The sequence below is a fragment of the Oryctolagus cuniculus genome, chromosome 15, assembly GCF_051225735.1.
Source record: "Oryctolagus cuniculus isolate XC-2025 breed Fujian yellow rabbit chromosome 15, ASM5122573v1, whole genome shotgun sequence".
Classification (NCBI taxonomy): domain Eukaryota; kingdom Metazoa; phylum Chordata; class Mammalia; order Lagomorpha; family Leporidae; genus Oryctolagus; species Oryctolagus cuniculus.
The window spans coordinates 28,243,712-28,264,095 of record NC_142881.1 but is presented as its reverse complement, the minus strand read 5'-3'; the positions used below and the strand labels follow the sequence as shown (position 1 = coordinate 28,264,095).

General features: G+C 41.6%; 1 protein-coding gene across 30 annotated transcripts in view; it reads left to right on the top strand.

Annotated features, from left to right (window-relative positions):
• The window catches only part of BTRC (beta-transducin repeat containing E3 ubiquitin protein ligase), a 218,483-nt gene that overhangs the window by 181,391 nt on the left and 16,708 nt on the right, over nucleotides 1–20,384 (top strand). For all 30 annotated transcript variants that reach the window (XR_007911097.3, XR_016221989.1, XM_008270377.5 and 27 more), the window contains 8 exons: nucleotides 1,798–1,984; nucleotides 8,150–8,246; nucleotides 8,903–9,040; nucleotides 9,498–9,616; nucleotides 11,518–11,767; nucleotides 12,206–12,324; nucleotides 14,391–14,501; nucleotides 16,268–16,346. Coding sequence is in view for 28 of the 30 variants with exons in the window: in XM_008270377.5 (XP_008268599.1) it covers nucleotides 1,798–1,984; nucleotides 8,150–8,246; nucleotides 8,903–9,040; nucleotides 9,498–9,616; nucleotides 11,518–11,767; nucleotides 12,206–12,324; nucleotides 14,391–14,501; nucleotides 16,268–16,346 (1,100 nt within the window). In the remaining 2 variants the exon portion in view is untranslated. The remainder of the gene's footprint in view (nucleotides 1–1,797; nucleotides 1,985–8,149; nucleotides 8,247–8,902; nucleotides 9,041–9,497; nucleotides 9,617–11,517; nucleotides 11,768–12,205; nucleotides 12,325–14,390; nucleotides 14,502–16,267; nucleotides 16,347–20,384) is intronic.

The following is a 20,384-nucleotide window of genomic DNA, read 5'->3' as shown; positions in this document are numbered from 1 at the left end:
TCTTCACTCACTGGCTTTTGTTTTAGCCACAGGCGAGTAGTTTTCTTTGTACAGTCTGTGTGTACTTCATTACTGTGTTTTCCCCAGTCACTGAGACATACTACTATCTCAAGCTTACACTACTAAGAATTGAACAGGAGTTGATGAGACCTGCGTATTCTTTGTTCCATACTGATCCCCACAATGTGTCTGCTGACCACTCGGTGAGGTATTAAATCATCAGTTTAATGCTTTATGGACATTTAAACTTAGAAACCTACACCATCTGGCTACGTTTAGTAAACCATCTACTTCAGAAATGCCTCTAATCCATTAATGTAATGGTTTTGTTTGGAGTGTTTGGTGAAATTACTTCCCAAGACTTATGGGTACGTAGTAAGTGATCAGGAGCAACTTGATGTCAGCTACTAAAACACAGGAAGGCGTTTTGGCAACTTGTGACGACGGAGAAACTTCCAGTGTAAAGATTCAGGAATTGTGCCATCACTGGATTTTACATGATGTATTTTATAAGTCCTGTGTCTGTAATTGGCTTATCATCATGTTTCTTTAATAAGAATTAGGTGATGGATGCCTCCATCTGCTTATGCTTAAATATGAACATGTGATGCCAGCCAAACAAGATCCGTTTAATGCCTTCTTTCCCAAGTCTGCTAGAAGATGTGACTGATATCCATACAATCTTTATAATTAGAAAAATGTTTAAGCATATTTGGATTGTTGCTAATCACATCAAAGTGTGTCTGTATAATTTGGGGAAAGGCACAAAAATGAAATGTGGTGCTCTCCTGTTTGTTAAATTTATGTCTACTGGAGTCAGGGCATAATGGAATCCTTCTGAACTATTTAAGTCTTTGTAATATATAACCTGTAAAGAGAAATAGCCTTCATTGTTTTTGACTCGTTTTTGAACTTAGAACAGAAGCCCAAAGATTTTTTTAGTGCGATCATCCTGTCGTGTAGGAGCTTTTCCACTGGGACCCCAGTGCAGATTTGAGTGGCTGTCAGGTTTACCCAAGCCAAGATCTACTCTTTACTCTTTTCCTCTGCACATCCTGCAGAATATCCTCTGAGATGCTTACCAAGTTGTCTATTGGTCTGGATTTTTTTTTCCACTTTTGGTCAACTGTCATTTAGGTTTTATAGCAGCAGCTATTCTCACACAGCTTTTTTTTTTTTTTTTTCTTTTTTGAAACATCTGAAATGAAGCATACCTCACTTTCTTTCCTCTTGGGGTATTCCTATACCATTCTGTATTTCCTTCTTCTCCTCCTTTCTGCATGCCCCAAATTCTATAACCCAGCACATTCTGCCTTAGTGTTTCTCCCCCAGTACATTTAAAGGATATTTCTTCTACTGAATAGCTTTGGAATTGCAGCAGTAATAGAAACAGAATGAGAAATGGACCTAATATAGAGATTTGGGGGGGTCTGAATCAGAGTTTGAGATGCCATCCATAGAACATCCCCTAGTGCTGAAATCCATATAGATAGATGTGAATTGTTTTCTGGAATCCTTTTTATTTTTAATGTCTTGGAGGGGTTGCTGGTTGTTAGCTTTAACTTCCTTATCTAAAGGAAGATGGAAAATACTGTTCATTTCTGTAACCTTATGGAAAAATTATTGACACTCATTTTACCCAAGCCTCTGTTTGAAAGAGCAACTGGACTACGCTGGGGACAATGATATGACTTCATAACAGAACAAATGCTATTCTGTTTTAAAGGACCTTTTGTGAAAAATCATTCACTATCCCCTTTATTCTTTCTCTTTGCCTTCTCCCCTCCCCACTGAAAGCACGGGGTTTGGATCATATTGCTGAGAACATTCTGTCATACCTGGATGCCAAATCGTTATGTGCTGCTGAACTTGTGTGCAAGGAATGGTACCGAGTGACGTCTGATGGCATGTTATGGAAGAAACTCATCGAGAGAATGGTCAGGACAGATTCTCTGTGGAGAGGCCTGGCAGAACGAAGAGGGTGGTGAGCCTTTTAACTTGCTTAACAATCAGAGAGTGTTAGGGCCCAGCCGTCTTGCCACTGGAAGGTTGTTGGGAACAGTGAACCAATCACTTACCACTTACTACAGTGATTTTACTGATTTGCAGCTAAAAATAGAAAATAGTTGCTCATGCACTCAGCGGTTTTTCTTCTGACCCGTCACTCATAAAATGACATCACAATGTGTTAATACTGCTTGGCAAAAAATAATAGAACACTGATCAGCCATCCTGTTTCTCTAGGCAGAAATTAGTATCTTGCAGAAGGGCTGATAAGTAATTTATAAGGCAAGCAAATGAGTTTGAATCACATGGAAGCCATCAGATCAAGCTTTCCTCTGTAAAAACCCAGGACAAGTGAGCATTTTGTTTTTTCAGATTTCTTGCCTTTAGCCCATTCCTCCATTTTTTTTACCTTTGTAACAAAAGAGTATATTTTATGTCCAACTAAAATAAGAACTCTAGCTGTCAGAAAGAATAAAAAAATTAGTATAAATCATTATTTCTTCTTAAGATTTGGGTTTTCTCGTGATTTCTTACTTGATTTTGAATTCACTAAGGTATTATACTCATATGCATGGATCTAAAAAAAATTTTTACCAAGATACACTTAACTTTAATTCTGTTTTCTGTAAACTTTGAAGTACCCTCATGTAGTTAGAGCCTAAGAGATTTCACCAGTTTTGTTGTTGTTCTCTTAACCATTCATTAGAACTTCTGGTAACCTCTTTCTTTATATAATTTTCTTCCTAAGTATGTTTCTAGAATGGTACTATATGAAGTCAAGCATGAGTCATTCATTAAGAAAGGTGACATAATAAATGTTTTAGCTGATAGAAAGACTGATAATAGGTATATGCATATTCATTTTTGCCCTTCCAACTTAATTTTTAAGTTGTTTATCTGGATCATAAAGAGATCTAAAACAGTTAAGAATGGAGAATACTTTTTAAAATACGCGCTTTGGATTAGAATTTTCACCAAAATCTAACTATCCCCCTTTTTTTCTGTCTTTGAAATTCATTAACACGTGATATATATATATATATGTGTGTGTGTGTGTGTGTGTGTATGTGTGTATATATACCAACTGCTTCAGAGATTTCAATCATTCTAGCAATTAAAAAGACTTAAAAATTTTCCTCTCAATGAAGGGAATGAAACACCAAACAGATCTTTGTCTATGTAATAATTGTATAAAAAAGATGTGGCATTGTGGCATAGCGGGGGACGCTGCCATCTGTGACACCGTCATCTCATATGGGTGCAGATTTGTATCCTGGCTGCACCATTTCCAATCCAGCTCCCTGCTAATGGCCTGGGAAAAGCAGCAGAAGATGGCCCAAGTGGTTGGGCCCCTGCCACTCATGTGGGAGACCGGAGAATGCTCCTGGCAGACAGCAGATGATGGCCCAAGAACCTGGGTTCTTGCCAACCAAGAGGGAGATCCAGATGGGAGTTCTGGGATCCTGGCTTTAGCTTGGCTCAGCCCTACCATTGTGGCCATCTGGGGAGTGAACCAGCGGATGGAAGACCTCTCTCTCCCCGCCTCCCACTCCCCCCATCTTTCTCTGTAATTTGAACTTTAAAATAAATAATCTTTTTTTAAATTTATTTGAAAGACGGAGTGACCAAGAGTGAGGGGAGGGGATCTTCTGTCCTCAAGTTCACTTCCTGAATGTCTGCAACAGCTAGGGCTGGGCTAGGCTGAAGCCAGGAGCCCAGAACTCCCATCTAGATCTCCCTCATAGAGAACCCAGGTTCTTGGGCCATCATCCGCTGCCTCTCAGGAACATTAGTAGAAAGCTGGATCAGAAGAATAATAGTCAGGTCTTTCCACTGGGATCTCACTCGCGGAGATCCTTCATTTAGGTCTTTTTTTTTTGCCAGAGTTTCTTGGCTTTCCATGCCTGAAATACTCTCATGGGCTTTTCAGCTGGATCACCTAGCACTCTGATATGGAATGCCAGTATCACAAGCTGTGGCTTAACTGTCTGTACCACAACACCCTTCCAGAAAATAAACTCTTAAGGTGTATAACAAAGAAACTAAGTATACAGTTAGGTACAGAAAATAAATGCTTTACATGTATAACAAAGAAACTAAGTATATAGTTAGGTCCAGAAAATAAACTCTTAATGTGTATAATAAAGAAACGAAGTATACAGTTAGGTGACATTCAGAGTCCATTTTGCTTAAGTACCTGCACTAGCCTTAGAAATACAGCAAGGGCCGGCGCTGCGGCTCACTAGGCTAATCCTCCGCCTGCGGCGCCGGCACACCGGGTTCTAGTCCTGGTCGGGGTGCCAGATTCTGTCCCGGTTGCCCCTCTTCCAGGCCAGCTCTTTGCTGTGGCCCGGGAGTGCAGTGGAGGATGGCCCAAGTGCTTGGGCCCTGCACCCCATGGGAGACCAGGATAAGTACCTGGCTCCTGCCATCGGATCAGCGCGGTGCGCCGGCCGCAGCGCGCTAGCCGCGGTGGCCATTGGAGGGTGAACCAACGGCAAAAGGAAGACCTTTCTCTCTGTCTCTCTCTCTCTCTCACTGTCCACTCTGCCTGTCAAAAAAAAAAAAAAAAAAAAAGAAATACAGCAAGCAGTTGCTTCCATGGGAAGACTAGAGCAGCTGGGAAAATTTCTCTGCCCCTCAGAACATCACAAAAAACTGTCTTCCCATTAACTACTGACCTGGAATTCAGTTACAGAGGTTCATCCCCTGGGGTATAAAGGTTTTGTTCCCTGTTAAAATACATTTTGTTCCTATTTGAACAGTAAATGACAGTGAGCTTTCAGTAGACATTGAGAGTTTATGAAGTCTCCTTTTGCAGGCAGGGAGAACAGGAAATGGGCAGTCTTAGCAGATGGCTGTGAAAATGCCAGAAGTAAAAGCAGGCTCCCCAGTTTTGCTTAGGGCTGGCACTAAGCCGAAATCTACAGTAGTTACAGAGAACGCAAAACTAGTATCACTGGAAAGATGACGTTTGGCCTTTGAAAAAAGTGTGTGATAGTCTAGCTAAAAATTATCCAGGGTTCAGCACCAATTGCCACTCTTTCCTGTCTCTTCACAGAAACCCATGCCTGCCTGGTTTCTTCTTTGTCTTTGACCACATTTGTCTTCTTGATTAGGCCCCAATGAAGTTGCAAATGCTTGTTCACCCTGTTAAGACCTCCAGTACTCGCCTGACCTTCTTGTTGCTACTTCCGTTTCTACATGTTGCCTTTTTTCCCTGTTAGTTTTCCTCCTTTACTTTTTAAAAATAATCTGTGATCGGCTTCTCAATTTCTTCTCTGAAGTGGTCTTAGCAAGCCTGCTGCATTGACAAAGCCTTTCTGGTTATACCCTGCCCCATGTGCTGTCTGTGAAAGTGTCTCCCACTTCTTCTAACCAGAAATGAATAAACAGATACAGGGTTTTGTTTTGTTTTTAGAGATTTATTTATTTATTTGGAAACCAGAGTTACAGAGAAAGAGGGAGAGAGGTCTTCCATCTGCTGGTTCACTCCCCAAGTGGCCACAGTGGCTACATCTGGGCCAGTCCAGAGCCAAGAACTTCCTCTGGGTTTGCCACATGGGTGCACTTGGGCCATCCTCCACTGCTTTCCCAGGCACATTAACAGGGAGCTGGATCGGAAGTGGAGCAGCAGGGACTCAAACTGGTACCCATATGGGATTCCAGGATTGCAGGTAGAGGCTTTACCCACCACGCCACAGCACTGGCCCCTGTAGTTTTGTAATAAAGCTTTGGATCACTAAGATTTAGCTTCCACTCTGCCACTGTGTTTGGTTTTATTTCTTGTGATTTTTTTTAAAGACTTATTTATTTATCTATTTGAAAGGCAGAGATAGAAAAGGAGAGAGAGAGAGAGAGAGAGAAAGTATCTTCTACTCACTGGCTCACTCCTCAAATGGCCACAATGGCAGAGCTGGGCCAGGCCAAAGCCAGGAGACAGGAGCTGCTTCTGTGTCCCTGACATGAATACAGGGCCTCAAGTACTTGGGGCCATCTTCTGCTGCTTTCCCAGGTGCATTAGCAGGGAGCTGGATTGGAAGTGGAGAGCAGCGGGGGCTCAAATGTCTGCTGACGCTGCAGGCAGAGGCTTAACCTTCTACAGTACACCACAGGCCCCAGCCACTGTGTTTTATGTCTAGGTGGATTTGATAGTCTGCCCCAGGACATGAACTCTGCTGTTTTCTCTCTTAAATAATACTGGTTCTGTTCTCTTCCCTCAGTAATGGTAACTCTTAAAAGTATAATAAAAGACCACTTGGGAAAAGTCCATTTTTTTAATCAGCAGATCACATTTTATGGTAACATTCTGAATTTAATATTTAACATTTATCATGTACTCACACTCTCATAGGTAGTAGGCATTTCACATAGAAGTGGTCCCAGTTGTCAAAGAGCTTCCACCATAAAAGGTTTTGACTTAAAACAGACTAAGATAAGCCAGTCTTCAACACCTAACCCCCCTTTTTTAGCACCTATGATTTGAAGAAGTTCAAATACTTTAGCAAGGCATGGTAAATACAGTGATCAAGAATGTATATGAGGTCTCTTTACTTAACATACAGAGATAGTGCCATTATTGATGCAGAGGAACCTGGAGTGCCTGGATGTGATTGCCATGGATTAAAAGGAAGAGAAGATCTCAAGAGTAGTGGGCACTGAGAAGCAGAAAGCAGTTCGGGCTCCGGTCTCAGACCTGGACTCAGACCTGGAATGCTCTCATTCTAAGTCTGTTCTTTGCCTGCACAGTGCTTATGAAATAAGATCATTCATAGAAGAGTACCTTCAGTCCAGAACTATTTTATACTGTATCTTATTTGCCCTTTTCTTTATACTGATCTATGATGTTTCATTTAGTCCCCTTTTTAAAAAGTATTTTGGCCTTTCCATTGCAGATTTTCTTTTCTATATTAACATAGAACTCAGAGCCAACTTTCTTCCTGATAGGACATTTCCTCGACTAATATTCAAGGTGTACAATAGGGAGAGGGCAGGAAAGAAGCACTCCTGGAGACATTGAACAATTAATTATATTGTAATGGAGCTATTGAGGGAGGAGTGGATGACTGGCCCAGAGAAAACATGATTTCTCTGGTGCCAGGATTACACTCAGAGGCATTTCTGCCTGTCTGCACTTTGCAAGGCACAGTGCCAGTGAGAACAGCAGTTAGTACACCCATAGTGGGGTTTACTAGCTTCCACACCGTGTTTGGTGGGTCCTTAACTTCAGGATGAGGAATTAAATTTTTTACCCAGCAGGAAGTGATTGCCATTTACTGATTTTTTTTTGTAGCAAAGATCTAGCTTGGGATATGAGTATTCCAGAGATGTGCTGTCATAGGGAAGGAGATGCTAACAAATATTGCTTTTTGGAATCAAGGAAAGGCAGTAAAGTGGATGTGTGTGTGTGCGCATAGCCAGGAGCACACCTGTGAAAGTCAGTTGCCTGCCCCACACCTGACTGACAGCACAGTGTTCTGAGGCATTTCTTTGCATATTTTTTGCTGCCTGGTGCTGGACACTCCTGTGATCCCTTCATTTTCTATTGAAATAAACCAAACCACTCCTCTTAAAGCATGGCTACACTGATCACCAGCAGCTTGGGTGATTGAACAGCCCACACCCCTTACCTCACACAAATGAGAACCTAGAAAAAGTGATATCCATGCAGCGGCATTACTGCCGCACCATGCTGGGCTCTACTGGCACTGGTACCACTTCACTCAAGGGAAAAAGGCTATGGGGCATGTGTTAATTCAAATATAATACTTCCCATCACTAACAAAATTTTCAAAGAATAAGGCCAGTGAATTTGTATAGAAGTTTAATAGACTAATAGGTAAATTCTTATTATACATACTCTGTTGACACAATATTCCTAAAGGCCTAGTGCTGTGATGCGCTCTGCTGGAAATAATCATGTTTTACTCAACAGCAAATCAATGTTGGCCAAATACCATAGAGCCCAGAAAGTTACTTCTTGACATGGGATTCCTGAAATCAGGCTTAACTTCATATTTCTCCCAGCTACTTGGGGAAATATTATAGAATGGTAACTGAAAACACCTTGAAGAAATAATGAAGCTCTTTGCCAGTGTGTAGTATTATGATTTTTCACTGAGAAATATTTATTGTTTTTTAGGGGACAGTATTTATTCAAAAACAAACCTCCTGATGGGAATGCTCCTCCTAACTCTTTTTATAGAGCACTTTATCCTAAAATTATACAAGACATTGAGGTAAGGATCTGTATTTTTTTGGGGTATTTGCCAAATGGTAGAGAGTCATTAGCATTCTTCAAAACGTCATTGTTACACCATTAAAGCTTACTGATAGGTGTTAAAAACCAATATCTTTACAACTGAATAGGTAAGTTGAATATAGTAAGTTGCCAGGCAGATTTTGTGAAACTCTTAAACATTGTTTTCTGGTAGATAAATAAATGAATGAGAGAGACAAATTCCTTCACACAATAGCAGTGAGGGTGTTAAATATGCACTCATTAGCTGGTGTTCAGATGTCTTCTGAATTGAACCTTCATGCAAGTTCATTAGTAGAAACGGCCGCCAGGTGTAAGAGGAACGCTGCACACATAAGCTCACTTCCTTTATAGCTTGCCCTCTCTGGGTGAATAGTTTCTCTCTACCAGATGTATTATTTAACTGAATGAGTTATATACAGGAAAGTTCTAGAAAATGAACTTTAAATTATCTCACAATTGAAAAATGTTTTAGAAGTTTAAATTGTAGCTTTGTAAAATGGCATTTGTAGTTTGCCCTAGGTTTTATGTAGTCCATAGATTGAAACACTCTGGGCCATTGTTGCCATTAAAGTCAGAGGAGTTTGGGTGTGGTCCTTTCCTGCCAACTACCTCTTCACTGTTCCTACCCCGCAGACAATAGAATCTAACTGGAGGTGTGGAAGACATAGCTTACAGAGAATTCACTGCCGAAGTGAAACAAGCAAAGGAGTTTACTGCTTACAGTACGATGATCAGAAAATAGTAAGCGGCCTTCGAGACAACACAATCAAGGTAAAGTCTCTTCAGTTGGTAGGGTAGCTAAGAGAGTGAGAGTCACTACATTCAAAACGCAGCTCAAGCGTCATCTCTTAAGCATTATTTCTAGGAAGTAAGCAGGAATTTTAGATTGTTCACCCTTCACCAAAGGACAGACAACTCCTTTTTGCCTAGGAGAGCGTACAAAGAGTGCTAGGGTTAACTTCTCTTCTTGAAATAAACTGATTAAGCTATTGCTCTTTGAGTCCTCACGTAATTATAGGCTGCCCTGTTACTTAATGAAAAGGATAAAGTTTGCATTAGTGCTGAAGCTACATATGTATAGGTGCTTAACCATACCTATAGAAAAGAATGCATTCCACACTCCTCTGGGCTTTGATTCTTTGGGGGAATCAACCACATAATAGAGCCAACAAGTCTCCACAGCACCCCATTATCACTGTGATCAAAAGGATCTTGTTTGCCATCCTAGATATGGGATAAAAGCACATTGGAATGCAAGCGAATTCTCACGGGCCACACGGGTTCTGTCCTGTGTCTGCAGTATGACGAGAGGGTGATCATAACTGGATCATCGGATTCCACGGTCAGGTAGAAAATTTCAAATGCTCTTTTGAACTCTGAAACCTCAGATCTGCTCTGTTCTTTGTCATGGTTAGTAATTTTGTATGTGTCTGCATGAATGCAGTTCTGAAACTGAAGAATAAACTGTGCGCCCTCCCCAACATGTGTGTCAATCTAAAACTAAAAAATTTGATTTAGAAATGATTAAGCTAAGTTTACATTCTTGCACATCTTAAAAAGCTCAATAGGCTAATCCTCCACCTTGCGGCGCCGGCACACCGGGTTCTAGTCCCGGTTGGGGCGCCGGATTCTGTCCCGGTTGCCCCTCTTCCAGGCCAGCTCTCTGCTATGGCCAGGGAGTGCAGTGGAGGATGGCCCAGGTGCTTGGGCCCTGCACCCCATGGGAGACCAGGAAAAAGCACCTAGATCCTGGCTCCTGCCATCGGATCAGCGCGGTGCGCCGGCTGCAGCGGCGGCCATTGGAGGGTGATCCAACGGCAAAGGAAGACCTTTCTCTCTGTCTCTCTCTCTCTCACTGTCCACTCTGCCTGTCAAAAAAAAAAAAAAAGCTACACATTCTATTTGAATTTGGAGAATCATCCATTATAGAAACCCTTCTTGTCTGTATGGCAAACCTTACATCCCTTAAAAAAACCCACTTCACCAGGGAGTGGCGTGAATGGGATGAAGCTTTCCTTTCTGGTGGCTGTAACTGTGTCACAGGCATGCCTCATCTCCTTTAAGATGTGCGCAGGTGGGCGATGCTCCCCCTCTGCCAGCCCTTCCCCTGCTCTCCCCCCACTTCCGGGGCAGCAGGGGTTCGATGACATAGCCATTGTACTGCTGGAGTCCAGCACAGCTGAGTGCGGGGTACCAGCAGCACTGCTAGAAACCTCTTTTAGGGATTTTGCCTTAAGCTGAAGGATTTAGCAAACACAATGCATCAAAAGTAACTTAAAAAAAATACTAGGAAAAAATGGTTAACAACATTGTTAGATTCTCTAAATGTTTACCATTTCCAGTTATCCTTCGGGAATAGAAAAGGCTGATCCTGTTTCTTTTGACTTGCAGGCATAGTAAACTCAGTCCTCATAGTTTTCTATGCTTAACATTGCTTGTGGAGTGCCTCATGGAGCTTGAGCCATTATAGATGCCAAATCATGTATAGGATAAGAGGAAAAATGATTTTCTAAAAAAGAGGGTTGAACTGGAAAGAAGAGATTAAATGTTATAAAACTGAAATACACAAAAATATGGAAAAACAAACTGAAAAAACCTCGTCACACAAAATTCTCGAGCTATCCAAGGGTCCCATATTTACAATGAAAGGGCTTTTCTTGACCCCTGCCTCTTTCAAAGCTCAGAAATGGGGGCTCAGAGTCTGGGTAATTTTGCCCTTTGGCCTTGTGTGATGAAACCTAAGATCCATGGTAATCAAACCCAAGGTCACATTACTAAGCTGTGGCTGGCCTATGTCGTTAATGTTCATGAAGCTGTTTGTGGGACGAGCACTATCGCTGCTGTTGTTAGCCAGATTTCCTTGTTTAAAACGTATATCATATTAATGGTATCAAGTTGAATGTCAGAAGTTTTTGTTAATCTTGTAGTCAGCCAAATTCTTAGGTGATAGTGGCTGCTACCTCTCTACCTCCCACCACTTGCCTGATGTCAAGTGGTGTATCTTGAAGATTCAACACTGTTAGCATCATATCCCCTTCCTTTTCCCATACTCCTCATCCAGCCCAGTCTCAATCTACCACTGCCCTGTGGTCCATTGGTACTTCTCTACCTAAGCTCAACCTCAGCATGCAGAAGCAGCAGTAGGTGTAACACTTCCCATGAAAATACGGAGGTGGGGGGAGCATGATGGGCAAGTAGAGTAACAGATAGTAGTAGAGCACCATCTAAATCTCAGATATCCCTTTCAGAGTGTGGGATGTAAATACAGGAGAAATGCTAAACACATTGATTCACCATTGTGAAGCAGTTCTGCACTTGCGTTTCAATAACGGCATGATGGTGACCTGCTCCAAAGATCGTTCCATTGCTGTATGGGATATGGCGTCCCCAACTGACATTACCCTCCGGAGGGTGCTGGTTGGACACCGAGCTGCTGTCAATGTTGTAGATTTTGATGACAAGTACATCGTTTCTGCATCTGGGGATAGAACTATAAAGGTAATGAGGCATTTTTCAGTAAATCTTCAACTAAGGATAAGGGAGCTCATATGAAAATTTGATCAAAGACAATTTCATATTTAAATGTCACAGTAGAATAACTTGATTTAGTTCAGATTAGCAATTTTGACTAAATATTTCCTATAAATATTGGTGAGTATGAGAACAGGGATAAATATCAGTTCAAGAAAATAAATCTGCAAGACTGGACTAACTCCATAAATCAACTTGAAGAATCCTCTAATGGTAACAGCCAGCTAAAAATTAACCTTAAGTTACCATGAATTAAACTTGTCTTCTGTTTTGCTTTGTTTGTTTGAAATTTTGGCTTCCTGGATTGGTTCATTCCTGTTTCTTTGTTTCTCCAAGACACCAGTTGCCATATATCTTACCAGTTAACACATCAAATCAACTGCTCAAAGCTATTTTCTGTTTCAGGTATGGAACACAAGTACTTGTGAATTTGTAAGGACCTTAAATGGACACAAACGAGGCATTGCCTGTTTGCAGTACAGAGACAGGCTGGTTGTGAGCGGCTCCTCTGACAACACTATCAGGTGAGTGGCAGGTGCTCTTTCCGAGATGGATCCATATTACCTTCCCACTCATTATTTGGGCATGAATTGTACAGTTTCTTCACCCAGGCTTATGTTTGCACCTTTTCTACCGCTTATTAATGGCTCAAAAGTTTGCCCCAAGTGGAGAGGCAGCACAAGTCAGGCTTTTGTTGGTGTGTTGCCTTCCTGTAATAGTTATATCACCAGGTAAACCTGTTTCAAAGGTACTGCTTGAGTAAGGAAGTAAGGAAGACAGACACGCAGATGGAAGCTGAAGCCTCTCTCGTAAATTTCTCCTGGTGGAGTGGCCATTTGGTGCAGCTGTTAACATGTCACTTGGGATGCCTGCATCCCACATCAGAGTGGTATCCCAGCTCCTCTTCCCATTCCATCTTCTTGTTAATGTGAACTTCCTGATAAATGTGCACCCTGGGAGGCAGTGGTTGATGGCTTAAGTGCTTGGATCCCTCCCACCCATGTGATGGACCTGAATTGAGTTCTGGACTCTCGGCTTCAGCCTCGCCTCGTCCTGGCTGTTATAGGCAATTTAGGGAGTGCATCAGCAATGGAAGATCTCTGTCTGTCTGTCTCCCCAGTAAATAAAATAAATTGTACTAAGTTTTTTCTCTTTGCCATGACTTTTTAAAAAAGAAAGAAAAAGAAGGGGGAAAGGATTTGTTTTCCCATTAGAAATTGTGAGATTTCGTTCTTTTAAAAAATACTTATTTTTTGAAAGGCAGAGCAACAAAGAGAAAGAGAGAGAGCCACTTATGTATCCACTGGTTCGCTCCCCAAATGGCCACAACTGCTGGGACAAAGGCTAAGCCTGGCTAGAGTGAGGAGCCAGGAACTTTATCCCCATCTCCCACATGTGTGGCAGGACCTCAAACACTGGAGCCATCTTCTGCTGCTTTCCCAGGTGCATTAACAGGGAGCTGGATCAGAAGCAGGGCAGCCTGGACTCAGTCTGGCATTCCGAAAAAGGATGCTGGCACTGCAGGCAGCTGCTTATTTATAAGGCAATGTCAGCTTCATGAAGTTTTGTCTTAACATTTCATGACTGACCAGAGTTACCTGTCTTTGAAATCATGAAGATTCCAGGGCCGGCGCTATGGCGTAGCAGATAAAGCCTCCACCTACACTGTCGACATCCCATATGGGCACCGGTTCAGGTCCGCTTGCTCCACTTCCAATCCAGCTCTCTGCTATGGCCTGGGAAAGCAGTGGAAGATGGCCAGTGCTTGGGCCCCTCCCTGCACCCACGTGGGAGACCTGGAAGAAGCTCCAGACTCCTGGCTTCGGCCCGGCTCAGCCCTGTTCTTTGTGGCCATTTGGGGAGTGAATCAGTGGATCGAAGACCTCTCTCTCTCCTCTCTGCCTCTCTAACTCTGCCTTTCAAATAAATAAATCTTTAAAAAAAAAGAAAAAAAGAAATTATGGTGCAGATTACAAAAGTGAATGGTACAGATAGTAAAATATGGAAGAATTTCTCTATCCTCTCCCTTCAGTGAAATATTAAAAGAATGAAAAAAAAATACTAAAAACAAAAAGATCAAGTTACTAACCTCACATTTAAGAAAAGCAGACGGTTTCGGAGTTGAGAGCTGACTGCGTTCCCATGGTATGAGAAAGACTGGCCTGAATGCTGGGTAAAGTTTGCAGTCTCAATGGCAGAAGTGGGGGTGCTTTGTGAGGGCCACATGTCACTGATGCTCTGCGTCACATTCTTATTGGTGATTTTAGGCTGGGTCATTTCCTTCCTGTGTGCATGGAATTCTCATGCAACTGTGTGCATGGAATTCATCCTTTTATATCTGTGAGAACCTGGTTACAGGATTATATAAAGCATTGTGCTTTAAAATGCATACTGTGTTTGAACTTACACATTTTTCTGCCTGAGTTCTGTGGCAGAAAGGAAATAAATTGTGTTGAAAGTGCTGCATTGTTGTATGGGTGGTGATTGATTTCTTTTTGTGGATTTTGAAAAGATGTGTGAAGTGTATTATAACATTCCAGGCTCAGAAAAGAACAGATGGAAATTAATTTGACTCAATGTTCTCTTCCAGATTGTGGGACATAGAATGTGGCGCGTGTTTGCGAGTGTTAGAAGGCCATGAAGAGTTGGTGCGTTGTATTCGGTTTGATAACAAGAGGATAGTCAGCGGGGCCTATGACGGGTGAGTTGCTAACTGGCTTAAATGCACATCTTAATCTTAATGGTTTTCAATGTTAAATAGGACCTTTTCTTGTCTCTCAAAGCTTATAGATGACACAGAAAAGCTTTGATAAAATATTTCTTGTATCTCTATAGTAGTCTCTCCTTGTTTACTGTTTTTCTAAAACATTCTTATCAACATTTTATTGCACTTGTTTGCACATGATATTCATTAATATTTTGGTTATAGATTTGTGTTTCTCTCTTAAGACAAAAGACCAGACAAACTCAGTTGAACAGGATATGCATGTAAAATGATAACTGATTGTAAAATGGAAGCACTGGAGGTCAGTCTTTGAGGCTTAGTGCAATGAGGTCTTGAATTTTGATCTTTCTTACTTTGATCTCTGAATAATTCCTGAAAGTCCAGTTCTCTTGTCATTACTTGTAACATCTCATTTGTAATGAGTTCAGCAATCTTTATTTGCCTCAGCCTGATGGTTAGAGAATCCACTCATGTTGTGAATGGATCCCTAAGAACACTCTACACAGAGTACATTCAGAAGAAAGTACAGTCACTTGTGAAGCGTTCTTTATCATTTCTTCCCATCAAAGTGGCTGATTTCTGGAGGGTAGAAGGCTGCAGTTCAAACGTTGGCAGCTTTGTAAATATCAAAAATTAATTCAGCATAATTTTAGTCCATGAGCTGGCTCTTCTGATGTATTCAGCCAACTGAAGGAACGGAAGTATGACCAACTTATTTCCTCTGTTTTGCGTCAGACATCGCTGTCATACCCTTGGGAAATTGTTCACAGTGCAATGACATATTCCAGCTGGGTCAGAGTTGTATTTTCCCATTGCCCTGGCTTTCATCTGAACTCCCCTCTCTTGGGTTTTGTTTGTTGGATACCTTGAGGATACATGGCCTATAAATGATTTCTAGAAGGGCTAGACTTTGCTTACTAAGATCAAAATTTGTGTTTGCTTCTATAAACCCCAGAGGTGCTACATGTGACCTAGACTGTTCTTTTTTTTTTTTTTTTTTTTTTTTTTTTGGACAGGCAGAGTGGACAGTGAGAGAGAGAGACAGAGAGAAAGGTCTTCCTTTTGCCGTTGGTTCACCCTCCAATGGCCGCCGCGGCCGGTGTACCGCGCTGATCTGATGGCAGGAGCCAGGTACTTATCCTGGTCTCCCATGGGGTGCAGGGCCCAAGCACTTGGGCCATCCTCCACTGCACTCCCGGGCCACAGCAGAGAGCTGGCCTGGAAGAGGGGCAACCGGGACAGAATCCGGCGCCCCGACTGGGACTAGAACCTGGTGTGCCGACGCCCCAAGGTGGAGGTTAGCCTAGTGAGCCACGGCGCCGGCCCCCTAGACCATTCTTAGAACTGGCCGGAAAGAGGATGGCTCAAAGTTGCAGGTTTCTAGGTCTAAGTAACGATGTTAAGTCATTAACATCTAAGTCAGATGTACAAGATCCCCTCTTGACTTCAAATTAAGGCGTAACTTTACCATGAACTATCTTCAGTTGGTTAAAGCTGACCAGATTCTCACTTTTAGGTTAAATAAATACATCTTCCCTTATTAATAACCTTTATCCAAGAATGAAACTTAGCAAGGACTAAGTCTCTAAAACAGTAAATTCATTTATATTCCTGTGAGCTGGATTTTAGCATCTAAACTATACTAACCATTGTATTTATTAAACCATGACTTTTGGTTGCTCTTCCCTGTGTTCCCTTAACTTTTCTTTTAGCTAAAACTTTTGTCCCTTTTTTATCTTTAGGAAAATTAAAGTGTGGGATCTTGTGGCTGCTTTAGATCCCCGTGCTCCTGCAGGAACACTTTGTCTGCGGACCCTTGTGGTAAGAACTTTTTTGTTTGAGGAGGTTGGAGAGCAGGTAGGGCAAGAAACTGAACATTGATGTGCTATTTCCATAGCATGTGTAGACCTGGATTTGATACTTAGAACCCTCAAAATCTACTATTAAGTAGAAATGTAACCGATCCTTGACAATAAAATATGTTGATCTAGTGCCTTTCATCCAAAAGTGCGTTAGAGACTGTATGGGGGAGGAATGTGGCAGCTGTTTAACAGGTGCACAGCAACTCCACGCAACAATTGAACAGGAAGTGAATAAGAATTCTGTTTCCACCAGAAGCAGCAGGGGGTACTAAGGGAGAGAGAATATAATCACTCAGATTGGAACCTGTCCAGAATCTGAGGACCTGCACACCTGTGCGTGCAAAAAGTGCCCTGGGAATCTGTGTGAACTCCCTGGTCAGACCATCAGTCCTGCAGCAACCTGAGTCCCATCTCTTCTGTTCCCTGTACACTTCCTCATCTGACCAGTTTGACACTGGGAAAGGGAGTGAGGCAAAAGGGGGAATGTCACCTTCAAAAGCACTACATTCTTTAACGTGTTGTAAGCCAAGGGCCTGGGTTTGTAAATGCTGCTTCCAAAAGAAAATAGCTAGGCCCGCAGTGTGGACAGAATCGCACATGCCTCAGGGAGGAGACGGGAGCAAGCATTTGAAGCCCAGTGTTCTAAATCCTGAGTCAGCGCTTAGGTGGTCCTGTCTCTGGGGAAGAGAGACATTGCTTTTGTCTCTCCTGTAGGATTTAAAGTTTATTATTTCATCACCAGACATACTTACTTGCATGTTCAACACCTGTCTTTTAAAATACGCACTTTCACTCATTTACAGTTAGTCCAACTAAATCTGGTTTTTGAGCTGTAATTTACATGCAACAAAATTTACCCCTCTTAAAATGTAATTCCATGATATTACAGTTGTGTAACCACCACTACAACCAGAGTATAATACATTTCTATCACCCCCCCATACTTTCATGCCCCTTCGTATTAGCATACACCCCACACTCAGCATACAGCTGTTCACAGATGTCCATCTGATTTCTCTCCCTACAGTTTCACCTTCTTAAAGGCATACTCTGTGTGGCCTTTGGTGTTTGGCTTTTTCACTTCATTTGAGATTTATCCACGTTGTTGCTTGTGTCAGTACTTTTTTATTGCTGAAAAGGATTCCATTGTGTAGATGAATCAGTTTGTTAATTCATTCATCAGTTATGGTTTTAGGGATGTTTCCAGCTTTTGTTGATTTCTGTGCAGGCTTTTCTGTGTCCATACTTGTTTTCATTTCTCTTGGGTGATTATCGAAGAATATTATTTCTGGATCTTCTGGTAAGTGTATATTTAAATTTAAAAGAAACTACCAGATTGTTTCCCAAAGTGGCATTTAGGGACAGCAGTTTGCATTTTCACTGACAATGTGTGAGAGTTCCATTTTTCCATGTCCTTCACAGTACAATTGTCAGTATTTTTAAAAATGACAGGTAGTTGAGTGTGTGGGTAGTGGTATTTCCTTGCAGTTGTAATTTGCATTTATGTGGTAACTAATGATGTTGACCATCTTTTCATGTTTATCTTCTTTTGTATATTATCCGTTCAGATCTTATGAACATTTTATTTATTGAGTTGTTTTTCAAAACAGACTTATTGGAGTATAGTGGCATAAAATAGACACATTGAAATTGTATAACTTAGCAGATTTGATGTATGTCTGCACCAGTGGAACTACAGATAATGAAGATAAAGCTGTGCTCCTGGGTAACCCGTTGTTCCCATCCCACCCCACTCCCCCGACCCTAGTCTCCGGGCTGCCGCTGACCTGCTTTCTGGCCACACTGATTAGTTTTCATTTTCAAGGGTTTCCTAGGAGCAAGTGATGCAGTGTATGCTCTCTTTTGTTCACTAAGCATAATTATTTTGAAATTTGCCAGTGTTGTTGATGTGCACATGTATTCATTCCTCTTTTAAAACTGCTAAGTAGTATTCCCCTGTATGGCTATACCACAATTTATTTAACCATTTTCCAGTTGTTTTCCATTCTTGACTATTACAAGTAAATTTCTTGTAAACATTTACATGCAAGCCTTTAGGGTGAGCATGTGCTTTCATTTCTCTGGGGTAAATACCTAGGAGCAAAATTTTTAATTGTTTTCCATTTTTGGCTATTACAAGTAAAATTTCTAGAAATATTTGTGTGTACAAGTCTTCAAATGAACATATGCTTTTATTTCTCTAGGGTAAACGCCTTGGAGGAAAATGACTAGTTCATATAATAATGAATGTTTTAAAATTTTAAGAAACTGTTGTATTGTTACAGGACAGTAATACATTAGAGTTTCAGTTACTGCACATCCTTGCCAGTACTTAGCACAGTGTTTAAAAATTTTAGTGATTCTGATAAGTATAGGACCAATAATGATATCTCATTCTGATTTTAATTTGAATATATTTATGTGTTTATTTGCCACCTGTATATGTACTTTGTTGCTATAGGTAAAAAAATGTTAAGGTTTTTGGCTCATTTTTTTCAGTTGAGTGGTTTTCATATTATTGAATTTTGTGATTCTTTTGCATATTCTGAATTACAAATGCTTTATCAGGTATGTGATTTGCAAATATTTTCTCCCTGTCCCCGGCTTGATTTATTTTTTTTAATGATTGACTGATTGATTTGAAAGGCAGAGTTACAGAGAGAGGAAGAGACAGAGAAAGAAATCATCCAACCACTGGTCACGCCAAATCGAGGAGCCTGGAACTCCATCTGGGTCTCCTACCTGGGGACAGGGGCCCAAGTACTTGGGTCGTGTTCTGCTGCTTTCTTAGGTGCATTAGCAGGTAGCTGGATGGGATCTGTACCAGCCAGGACTCAAAACCAGTGCTCATACTGGATGCCAGCATTCAGAAGCTTAACCTGTTTAGCCACAGTGCCAGCCCCTGCTGTAAACTCTTAAGGATATGTGTGCGTGTGTGTGTGTGTTCCCAAGGGATGTTGGTCTGTTGCTTCAATTTTATTGTGTCTCTGGTTGGCTATCACAGTAATGTTGGCCTCATAAAATTATTTTGGAAATTTTCCCTCCTCTCTTTGCTGAAAAAATTTGTGTAGTAGTGACTTTGTTATTCTTTAAATGTTTGATAGAATTTACTAGTAAAGCATCTGGGCCTTGAGTTTCTTTGTGGAAAGTTTAATTACAAAATCAACTTACTTAGTAGATAGAGTGCTATTAATATTTAATGTTTCTTCTGGCATTTTTTTTCTTTCGTTCTTTTAAAATTTATTTATTTATTTGAAAGGCAGAGCTACAAAGAGAGAGAGAGAGAGATCTACCACCTGCTGGTTCACTCCCCAGATGGCTGCAATGACTAGAGCTGGGCTGGTCCAAAACCAGGAGCCAAGAGCTTCTTCTGAGTTCCCTGTGTGGGTGGTAGGGGCCCAGGGAGCTGAGCCACCCTCTGCTGCCTTCCCAGGCAAATTAACAGAGAACAGGAGCAGAAGTGGAGCAGCCAAGACTTGAACCAGTGCTCATCTGGGTGACAGCTTTGCAGGCGGTGGGCTTACTCACTATGCCACAGCACTTGTCTTTCAAGTACTTTGGCTGTTTCATCTATCAAATTCACTGGAATAAAGTTACCCATCATAATCTTTTTTAAAAAAATTATTTATTTATTTGAAAGGCAGAATAAAAAAGACAGAGATAGAGAGAGAATCTTCCTTCTGCTGGTTTACTCCCCAAATGGCTGAAACTACCCAGGCTGGGCCAGGCTAACACTAGGGACCAGGAATCCATACAGGTCTCCACATGGGTGACAGTGGCCTAGGTACTTGGACTGTCACCCAATGCTCTCCCAGGCACATTAGCAGGAAGCTGGATCGTAAGCAGAGTAGCCAGGACTTGAACTATTGGCACTCTGATACGGGATGCCAGTGTTGCAAGCAGTGGCCTAACCTGCTGTGCCATAACACCAGCCCCATCACATTAACTGTGGTGTTAGAGTTGTGTCTCTTTTTTGTATTTCATTACTTTTTCTGCT